The sequence below is a fragment of the Charadrius vociferus genome, unplaced genomic scaffold (genome assembly GCF_000708025.1).
Source record: "Charadrius vociferus isolate BGI_N301 unplaced genomic scaffold, ASM70802v2 scaffold59, whole genome shotgun sequence".
NCBI classification, from domain to species: Eukaryota; Metazoa; Chordata; class Aves; order Charadriiformes; family Charadriidae; genus Charadrius; species Charadrius vociferus.
The window spans coordinates 8632458-8643144 of NW_009661371.1; the positions used below are offsets into that span (position 1 = coordinate 8632458).

The 10687-nt window shown below is 51.1% G+C and overlaps 1 protein-coding gene across 1 annotated transcript in view; it reads left to right on the plus strand.

The window, feature by feature from the left end:
- Positions 1-10687, plus strand: part of AUP1 (ancient ubiquitous protein 1) — a 14415-nt gene that overhangs the window by 1384 nt on the left and 2344 nt on the right. Inside the window, exons 3-12 of the mRNA XM_009893788.1 lie at positions 292-429; positions 971-1121; positions 2048-2235; positions 2323-2395; positions 5293-5366; positions 6257-6323; positions 6902-7007; positions 7348-7494; positions 7669-7832; positions 8043-8131. Of these exons, the coding sequence (XP_009892090.1) occupies positions 292-429; positions 971-1121; positions 2048-2235; positions 2323-2395; positions 5293-5366; positions 6257-6323; positions 6902-7007; positions 7348-7494; positions 7669-7832; positions 8043-8131 (1197 nt within the window). The remainder of the gene's footprint in view (positions 1-291; positions 430-970; positions 1122-2047; positions 2236-2322; positions 2396-5292; positions 5367-6256; positions 6324-6901; positions 7008-7347; positions 7495-7668; positions 7833-8042; positions 8132-10687) is intronic.

Consider the following 10687-nt stretch of genomic DNA (forward strand, 5'->3'; position numbering starts at 1 on the left):
TGGCGGGAGGCCCCGGGAATCCACTGGGGGAAGGGGTATCCCTCGGGACGTCCGTGGGGAAGGTCGGGGTGTCCCATGGCGCGACTGGTGAGGGTCCAGGCTGTGCCCGGGCGGCCCGCGGGGAGGCCCGGGATGGGCTGGGTATCTCGTTGGGGGGGGGCGGGAGGTCACGCAGAGCGGGGGATGCAGGGCAGTCCCTGGGGAGTGCCTGAGCGGGCAGCTGGGTGTCCGACCGTCCCATGTGCGTCCCAGGCGTGTTTAAGCTGTCTGTGCTGCTCTTTGGCCCTACAGGTTTCCAACCGATGGGTTCCTGCTTCTGGCCCTGCTGCTCTACGCACCCGTGGGACTCTGCCTGCTCATCCTGCGCCTCTTCATCGGTGTACACGTCTTTCTGGTCAGCTGCGCCCTGCCTGACAGCGTGCTGCGTCGGTGCGTGAACCCAGCTCTCCCGAGGGCATGGAGCTCCTGCTGTTGCCTGGGGTGGGGATGTGGTGAGCAGGCAGTGCTGTGGGGCAGCATGGGGCAGGAGGGCTGCCCTCACCCATGTGGAGTCCTTAACCATGGAGGCTTATAAGGTTCATACAGAGCTTTATGGGGAGCTATGCTTTTGGGACTCTTTGTTCCCAGGACCAGCAAAAATGCCTTCTCTGCCAAGACCAAAGCTGGCAATTGCCTCTTGAGTGCTCAAGGACTGATCTGAAACACTTGGATCAGCTGGGTATCCTGCTAAGAAATTCTGTGTGTGACTTGCTGCCCCGTATTTCATGCTGCAGCTACAGCTCTGCAGGCAGCCTTCAGACCCAACTGCAGCCCCCCAGCAATTCCTGTCCCAGACATCTGTCATATCGTTTCCATTTCGTACCAGTGTCCTTTTGCAAGTCACATGATTTCCCGAGTCTCTGTTCTGTTTGTTATATGTGAGCAATGGCTCAGACTGCAGGACTTGAGGAAACCACTTTCCCACCCCCAGGTTTATTGTACGTGTGATGTGCTCAGTGCTGGGCTTATTTGTGCGGCAAAGTGATCCCCGGCTTCGTGATGTCAATGTGAGAGTGTATATCGCCAACCACATAACCCAATTTGATCACAACGTCATCAACCTTCTGACCTCATGTAATACGGTAAGTAACTTGGAGCCAGAGCATGGTAGGTCTGGAAGCACCTCCCTCTAAAAGAAGAGCACAGAGAGTTAATTCAGAATTTAGGTGTAGCTCTTAGCCCCTTCGGTTCATATTTATTAACTCAGGATTCCACATGCGTTGATTTTTTTTCTGTGGTTCAGTGTCATGCTTTAGGCTCTGTGTGAAAAAACGAAACAGAGTGAGGAGGAACAAGAAATGTTACAGCGAGTATTGATTTTATGGAAGGAGAGTGGGCAAATCTAGCACCTGTATCTTTTTCTGGCCTTTCAAGTAGGTGGTGTCAGAAGCAGGGTTGGCTGTGGGGTTTTCCCGCAGCATTGAGTCCCACTTCTGTGGGTGCGGACAGCTGGCTGCACTGCAGAGGAGGGCTGAGGGGAGCTGCGTGGTGGGGCAGTGCTGGGCTGGTGGTTGTGTAACTTTCCCTGTACTCTTGTGAAATTCCTTATGTGTGGAGTTTCTGAATCGATAGGCTCCAAACATGCCTGGGAGTGAGTTGGTTGGTCCTATATGCTGACAGCAGTAGATTTGCTCCTTACCTGGAGGAAAGTAGCTCCTGGAAGTAGTCTATTCTTTGCCAAGTGTGTCAGGAACTACTAGAGGGAGCGTGGGGAAACAAGGTTGTCGCCCAGGGCAGGGGAGGAGTCTGTTTCTCAGACAGGCAGAGTACAGTCTGAACTGAAGATTAGGAATCAAATTCCTAGGGAATGAGGGCCACAGCAGTTGCTGAAGCCTGGCAGTAACATGTTTTCTGCTACTAGTGCTTCTAGGACGTAGGTTGCTCCCTCAGCCCCCAGGAGCATTTTTGCTAATAAGTGGGAACTTCATCTCTCACTGTCATCTGGGAAAGTAGGCCTTGAAGGGAGGACAGGGCAGCATTCCTTCCTTACTCTTGCTTTCTCTTGCAGCCTGCATTGAACGGTGCCCCTGGCTTCATCTGCTGGTCACGGGGATTCATGGAGCTGGGAGTAACAGGAAGCCGAGCAGAGCTGGTGGATTCCCTGAAGGTCTATTCGTCCCACAGAGGAAACCCACCACTGCTTCTGTTCCCGGAGGAGGCAGCCACCAACGGCCGGGCTGGCTTGCTCCGCTTCAGGTACTAGGACTGGGTATTCCCGCGGCGGGGCTGTCGTCACTTTGTTTTAGCTTTGGGGTCATTCACTGCTGAATTCTTCCTTTTCAGCTCTTGGCCGTTCTCAATCTTGGATGTGGTACAGCCAGTTGCCCTACAAGTTCAGAGGCCTTTGATCACTGTGGTGAGTCAGGGTCGTAGGGCAAGGAGGAGTTGTGGAGGCGTGCACTGTTTGAGGGTCTTGGCGATGCCATTAATTCTGCTTCTGCTTTGAAGCCTGTGGGTAGTGAAGCCTGGCCTCGTGTCCTGTCACCCCAGGGAGTAGCTTCTCAGTGCTAACACTTCTGTTTTTTCACATGCCTTTGCCAGGGAACTTTTGCTAAGTCAATACTCTTTTAGTTATGCTGGCACTTTGATAAACGTTTTAGTGGTTCAGCTGTCTAACAGTGTGCTGTCTGGCTTTCATGACCGTAGCATCACAGTGTCTCACCTCTTCTTTGTTAGTCCACTTCTTTTAAAGTGCTTTGGAAGAATAGCTCCAGTCACTTTGGAGAGTGGCTGATGTGCCAAAGGTAATGCAGTGCTCTTTGGATTAGGTTCTTGGACTCATGTCTCCCAAATGCAGACATGTAACATGATGCAACATTAGCTTCGGAAAAGTGGCAAAGTTCATGATAATACTAACTCTGCTAAATAGATTGCAGTAAAACTGTTCTCGGCTTGTTTACACAGTGAGATTTTGTTAAATTTCTTGTTTCTTGATATGATTTATGGATTTAGTTGATTAAACGACACTTATGTTTTGTATTTTTCAAGCATTTTAGCTGATTCTCTATTGTCCATCTTTTTAAGGTAGTAGGACACAGTGGATAGATTTAAAGCCACTTACTAGCAGGTCACGAAACATCGCTGCATGCTAACACATCAGCATGCAGGTGTTTTTCAAGTGGGATTCTGTTAGGGATTAGTTCTTTGCCCAGTGCTATTTAGTGCTTTTATCAGCACTGCAGATGACAATATTGACATCCCTGCTGGTAAAGTTCAGGTTAACGGATAGTGAAGAAGCTAGATTATTGATTGTGATCCAGTGAACTACTGATACCTGCCAGTGAACGGCTGTTACTTGGAAGTCTAATGTGGTCTGTGGGTGCATAACAAAAGGAATATCTGGTAGGGTGAGGAACACAGTGTTAGCTGCACGTGTGCAATGGTGAAAACTGCTGCTAAAACATTATGCGAAGCTCTGTTAACCCCGCTGCCAAGAAAGTGGGGCAGTAGTAGAGAGAGTTCAAGGAGGCCATAAGCATCGTGCAGAATCCAGAGAGCAGAACTTAAAGGCACTCAGCTTAATCGGCTTACCAGAGAAAAGGCAGGGAGATTGTTGTGGATAGCTGCTTGCACGTTGGAGAAGATGCTTAAGAGTGGAGAATTATTTTTTTTCTGACAGAGCACTCAGCAGCTGTCTTTGCAGGTGCTGAGACTAAATGTTGGTACTGCACAAGTTCAGGTTTGGATTAAGATGCAGGATACTTTAAATTTTTGAATGGCTACTCCAGAGAAGTGGGAGAGCTGAATATCTTACCTCTTCATGGTTTTGGCTCCTCCGAGACAAGTTGTATATTTGTCTGTGCATGCTTTCCTTCACAAATGTTAGGGAGAACAGCATGCACAGAACTGCAGGTCTGTTTGAAGATACTGGTTGTAGTCACTTCTTGGCTCACATTTTTACCTTCAGAGGTTGAGCAGGATTTTTTGCCCTTCATGCGTGTTGGCTAAGTAAATCCTCTTGGATTTCTTATTTAATTTCAAACCATCAGAAACTTTCGAGGACTGGAGATGCGATACTTCGAATGGTTCGATCAGTGCTCAGCAAACCACCAAATTTGGTTTTAAGAAAGAATTTTCTCCAGCTCCAATTGGCTGGAACCTTGAAGGAGGGTGGTGTTCTGTGGCACAAGGCAGCATAACTGAAGTCTGGCTATAGGCATCGCTTTAAAGCATTTGACCTTAAGTTTCTTAGATCTGTTTATCCAGGAGATGAGGCTTCTTTATGTTACCCTTGGTGGCTGTGGTTTCTGGGCTTTTCTCATTTATAGCACCTCTTCCCAGGCCGGGGAATAAACCAGGCACGAGGCCTGTCTCGGAGCCACGCTGCTTTGGTCGAGGATAAAGCCATGTGTAAAAGAAGCTGAGGCAGCTACATTGCAAGCTGTAGGTCTTGAGATGGTGTACTCACCAGCTTGTGGAAAGTTTGAGCACTGCGGCACAAAAGTATCCAACTACAAAAATCCTAGGAACGATGTCTATTCAATAGCAAATGCTTTAGAATCATTGAAAAACGTAGGTTGGGGGCAATCTCTGGAGGTCTTTATTTCAGCCTTCTGCTCTCAGTCAGACTAGCTTCTGGGTACGGTCCAGCTGCTCGGGGCTGTGTCTCGTTGAGAAGGATGGAGAGCCCACCGCTTCACGGCGCCTATTCCAGTGCTCTCTGCTGGCTGGCCTTGCTGTATTTCTTAGGGAAAAGGTTATTTACGAATTTTTAGAAATAGGAAGTAATAAATTACAGCTCACCTTTAATGATTTGCCTTCAAAGAGAAGAGTTGTTTCAGACTACTTCACAGTGCAGCCTGTTTGGAAATGAAGAGATAAAGCTTACAGGAGTTGAGACATTACATGGGCTGTTCCAATCAGAATAAGGGAGGATTGTTCACAATTCTAAGGAAACATTAGTAGGTCTTAAGGCATTTTCAGTCCTGTCTAAAGGCACAGTCTAGCAGGGAATGTGGGGATATTGAGGGAAAACCTTACTGTCCTAATGGGAGGAAAAAATGCCTCAGACCAGTGAAAACTTTGACTCCTTGCTCTGCCTGGTGAAGACTGACGAAGGTGAATCTGCCCTGGGGCTTGCCCTTACTGTGCGCTGGGTTTGCCATTCCCTCTTTCCCAGTCCTCCACACCTCTCTGCCTCTGTATCTGTTACTCCCTGCCATGGCTGAGCTGTGTTCTGCCCGCCTGCTTCTGATGGAGACCGGACTAGCTCGTGTTTTGTGGGCCGTGATCTCATTGTGCTCTCTTCCCCAGAGTGTGGCTGACTCCTCCTGGATTACAGAGCTGCTCTGGACTTTCTTTGTTCCCTTCACAGTTTATCAAGTAAGGTACTATCTCTCTCTCTTCCATTTGGGGCAGGGTTTAGGGTGGGCAGAGCGCCTGATGTTTTTGCTGGTTTAGTAAGAGATCTTTTGGTATGTGCTAAAGCGCAGCCTCATTGCGATATCTCAGCATGGCTTCGTTCAGCATTATTTGGTCCATGCCAGGTCCATCTTCTGGACCAGCTTCAACCAGCTTCTGAAGTGGAGAGGGCACTTGGTTCCTGTGTTCAGTTGGTGAAGGAGCCTCTCAGGGCTTTTATGTTAAGTTTGCCGGGTATATTTTTTGAACCTAGCTGCTCTGCTGTAATTCACCCCAGGGTTGCTCAGGTCCCATGGGTGATTCCCTGCAGGCAGCTCAGTCTTCTTGCGTCTGTCTCTTCCCTGCAATCCCTTGTGAATTGCAGAGGTGGTTCAGATGCCTGTCTAGGGCCCAGGTGAGCCCAGACTGGCTGAGTAACATTGATGTAATAAGGGTCCATAGGCAGCGGAAGGGGCTTGGAGTCAAATTTAGGGGTCGGGGTATTTCAGTAAGGAAAAGTCTTGTGCTGTAGCTTTCCCCAGCCGTATCTAGCTCGAGCCTTGCTGATCTGTTTTCTACTGTCATGTAAATGGCTGTGTCTCCTCATCTGGGGCCTTTGTGGGAACTTCATTAGGAGATGCTTCGCATGTTACACTTGAACGCTAATAAAGATTCAATGAGCCAGTTTTGTCTTCTGAGCCGTGCTTTAATTTTGCAAGCTAGTGCTGAGGTTTAACACTTGCCTTTTGGGGAGAGGTTTGGGGTGAGCAGGGAGAGCTGAGGTGGGGGTAGTACCATTGCACTGTTGATCCCAGATGGGGCTGGCTCCTCCAGCAGCCCTTGAAGCAGTCAGCCCAGTGCTGTTGTCCCCATTCAGGTGGATGCCGTCTGTCCCCAGACGAGCTGAAGAGCTGAGTGAGGATTTTGCGCTCCGAGTTCAGGAGGTAGGAGGATGACTTGGGAGAGGGATGTGTAGGACTGCTGGAATTTGGGATGGTCACAGAGGAGAGTGGGGTGCAAGCAGAGTTGCAAAGGGTATTTCTGGATGGGTGTATTTGTATGATGGGAACTCTGGCCCATATTTATTGCCCCGTATAATTATTCCATTTTTCCATGGCCTATTTGCTACCCCCCGTTATCCTTTCTGCCAGTTATCAAGGCTCTCCCCATCTAGTTCATACTTTTCACTCCCTTTTTGTAACACCATAAATCAAATACAGCAATTGTTTCTCCACCTTTCCCTTATGTGCTGGGTGCTTCATAGCTCCTGTACCAAAGATCTTGTATCTCCCCATCAGCCTGTTTTGGCAGGATGATATTGTCTACTCCCGGTCCTTCATGTGCTCCATGCAACACTGAAATGCATCACTGAGGCCCTGGAGAAATCAGTTCCCAGTCCTCTTCCCCTCGACGTGGCTCCATGCAGGCCTGTACATCTGATACGCTCCCCTGCGAGATGGGCATGCCTGGGTCATGCGTGTTGCGGGGCGTGTACATGTGACTCTTCTCTACGTTTCTGCAGCTCTTGGCCATGGAGCTGGGTGTGGTATCCACACGGCTCACTGCAGCAGATAAAAGTGAACACATGAAGAGGCTGAGACACACATCGCTTCTCCCCTTTGCCCCAGGTGGGTGTCCTTGGTAGTATCCTGACTACGGAACTGCCGCCTAGGCTTTGCCTTTGGGGAGGCCTCAGTCTGTTCTTGGTTGCTCATGCGGGGAGGGAGAGGAGAAGGCTTGTTCAACATCCTCCTGGGGAGCAGGGACTGCCTGTGCGCTCTACGCTGGGGGTTGTAGCTAGCTGGTAGGGAGAGGACCACCACTCCTGAGCACAGACACGATGGTGGTGAGCAGGAAGTCGGGCTTTGTTAGCGCACCAGTTCATACTAGAGAAAGCAGAGCTGTTGCGGCTTGAAGGCCATGGACCTTTAGGCCACCCTGTTATGCCCGCTGTTCTTTCTCTTGCAGCCTCAAGCCAGCCCCTGGCAGCCAGGCCCAGGATGCCTTCCAGCCTGACCGGTGTTGCTCCTGAGGATGTGCGGATCACAGCGATGGCTCAGCGGGTCAAGGAGGTGCTGCCTCACGTGCCTCTGGAGGTCATCAGGGTAGACCTAGGTAAGCAACGCCTGGGGCATTAGCAGGGACGTGGAGTCACCTTCCATGCTAAGTCTCTGTGATACCTGAAAGCAGAACCTTGTCCCTGCTGCACTGTGGAGCACAGTGGCAGCAAGGGTGTGAGTGTCCTGATGCAGCAGCTCCCTCTCTAACACATCCTCTTTATCCCTACAGCCCAAACCAACTGTGTGGATACCACCATTGCCAACTTGCTGGAGGGGAGAGTACCCTTCTCCCCTGAAAGTAAGGAGGCTGGTACTGACCTGCCTGCCCCGTCTACCTCCCAGGCTGCAGCTGCTTCTGGCATCCAGGGCTCCGTAGCTGTGCCTTCTTCCAAGGTAATTTTGGTGGTTGTGTTGTCTACTCTGGTCTGATGGCTTGCCAGCCACAGCATGATGGCCTGTGTTCAGGACTAGTCATGATGTCAGGGGAACAGAATATTTTATATTGGAGACCGAATTGGCATGCCGGGCCCTTGCAGAGCCGCTAAGGAGGTCTGCTGCCTTTTTTTGATGATCTCCTGATGGCTCTTGTGCTTTCTGTTCCAGCCAGCTACAAAACAATTTGCAAAGTCCCCTGTGGAGCGGCATCTGTCCTTGCAGGAGCGGAAACGAGCGTTGTACGACTATGCCAGGAGGTGAGAGTCCACCCACACCTCACCCTGTCACAGTCCCAAAAACCCCTTCCCCAGCAGTATCCAGATATGCCCTAAGCCAGGGTCAGCCCTTGCTTTGCCTCATGTCCTCCCGTTCCTTTCCTCTGGCCCAAGACAGCAGGGCTGAGGCAGTGAACCGGGGCTGAAAGAGAGACGAGGCAGATGTTTGTCTGCTTCACCTCTTCCCAGCATGCAGCCGCCCCCGGTCATTCCCGGGAAGCATTCCGTCTTCTGAATTGCCACTGGACTTCTGGTTTTGGGGACTAGGTGCAATAGAAGCTGTTTGCCAGAAACACAGCTCCTGAGAAATAGAGCTTAGCAAAAAAAAACTCACTTGGTTCTTCAGTGTAACGGATTCGGCTGATAGAAGTCATCATGGGACTATAGATGTCTTTGAAATGAGTAGGCCCCCCCCCAGTCATTCCCGGGAAGCATTCTGTCTCCTGAATTGCCACTGGGCTTCTGGTTTGGGGGACTAGGTGCGATAGAAGCTGTTTGCCGGAAACACAGCTGCTGAGAAATAGAGCTTAGCAAAAAAAACCTCACTTGGTTCTTCAGTGTAACAGATTCGGCTGATAGAAGTCATCACGGGACTATAGATGTCTTTGAAATGAGTATTGACACTATGGAACACTCGTTTTTAGAAAGAAGTTTGCTGTTTGGCAGCAGGGACGGTGCAATTAATCTTCCTCGGTGTAAGCGGAGAATAACAGTGAGCAGGGAGCGAGTTTGACCTCTGTGCGTGGTTTTGATGAGGCAAATAGTGGAACAAGTGCCCAGTTCTGGTGTCTGGGTCTTTTTTTAGAACAGAGACAGAAAATTCAGAACGAATTTGGAGGGGAAGTTAAGTCTGTTAAAGTTGTTGTAAATTAGATGGCACACCATCTGCAATTCCGGGTGAAGGAACCAGGTTCCCAAAGGCGGTTTAATCTGGCAGAGAAAAGCGGAATAGTAACTAGTGGTTAGAAGTTGCAGGCAGGCAGACGGCCTTTATGCAGGTAATGGGATAGTTGTTTCTGAAAAGTGAATTTGATTCATCGGTAGAATAAGCTTCTGGCGGAAATGATGGCTCCTCAGTGCCTGGGTGTCTCCCGGTGAGGCCGGCTGACTCTTTAGAAGGTGCTGCGGAAGGTGGTAGAGGTACCGGAGGGTTTGGCTCAGCCCCGAGTGAGCGGAGGGCTGTGGGGTCGGGTCTCCCTCTGCAGGGTCGTGCTGTGAAGGGGAGAACCCATCTGGTGCCACCAGTGGGTGTCGCGCTGAGCTTTGCTCCAGAGCTCTCTGGGAGTTGAGAGAAGACCGCGGAGGCTCATGGATCAGTTAAACCTTTGAGATCCCGTAGCTTTTTGGCACCGTGACAGCTTCTCCCTATTATGGAAAGTCTAGGGAATTCCCTGGGTCGGAGGTTGAAACTCGGCAAAGTCTTAAGTGCCAGTTCCTAAAGGGCTAGTCCTAGGTGACTGCGGGTGGCTCTTAGTCACCAGGAATTTGATTTAAACAGGTCTGTTTTTCCAAAAGATCATTTCAGTTTAGAGGAATTACATCTCAGAATAGCGCTGTGCCACAGAGAGCGTTAGGGTTCCCCTTCGGAGTTGTCCCCCAGACCTGTTAACCCGAGCACAGAGGCGGCTGAGGGCTCCTGCTGGATCCACCGGGCACGATCCGTTCAAGAAAAGGAGGCGGAAATCCTTTCCCGGGGACACCCCGCCTGGCTTTGCTGCTCTTCTGCACCCCCATCTTCCGTGTCTCTTTTTTGAGGCTCTTCTGGCTGTAGAGTAGCGATCTCCGTACTTCTCTGAGAGGATGCCCATGGGATTTTGGAAAGGCGATGGTGCTCCTCATCTTCCTTTACACTAAAGAAGGGCGTTCTTTACTGTCCCAGGCTTGAGAGCGGGCACGTGTCTGTCTCAAGTTCTGAGGGACAGCAGCAACCCCTGTCACTCAGCAGTTCGGTCAGCGAGACGTGGCTGTGCTCGGGGGAGGAGTTTGCCTTCTCAGCGGGGCTCCTTCCCCAGCTAGCCCCTGTTTCGTGGTGGCACACGCGGGAGGTGGCAGAAGCTGGGCGTCCGTCGGTTCAGGGTGGTGCTGACGCGAGTCTGGTGGCCTTGCAGTGTCACCTCTCCCTTCTCCCAGGCGGAGTCTGTCTTTGCTCTGGCGCCTTTTCCCGCCTCTGGGGGGGCCTGGAGCGTTGTGCGTCCCATCCAAAATGAGGTGTAGGGCTTTAGCTCCCGCAGCCCCATACTTGGGGACAGTTACAGCTTTTCACTGCTTCCCCTGTCCTTTTGAGCTTGTGCAGGTGGGACACGTTGGGGGCAGGCAGGTACTGTCACACGTGGGGTGGCCAGAGGGGGACACCTCGACCGGGAAACCTCCATGCCAAAAGCTGGACAATGACCTGTTCCGGGCACCGGGATACCGGGGGGGGGAGGGCAGAAGGGTCACCCCGGGGTTCTCTCCTCCCTGTCCCACCCCCTTCCCCTCGCTTGGAGGGAACTTCCCGGGAGGAGGTGGGTTCCCGGTGTCGGGACAGCCTCCCCCCCC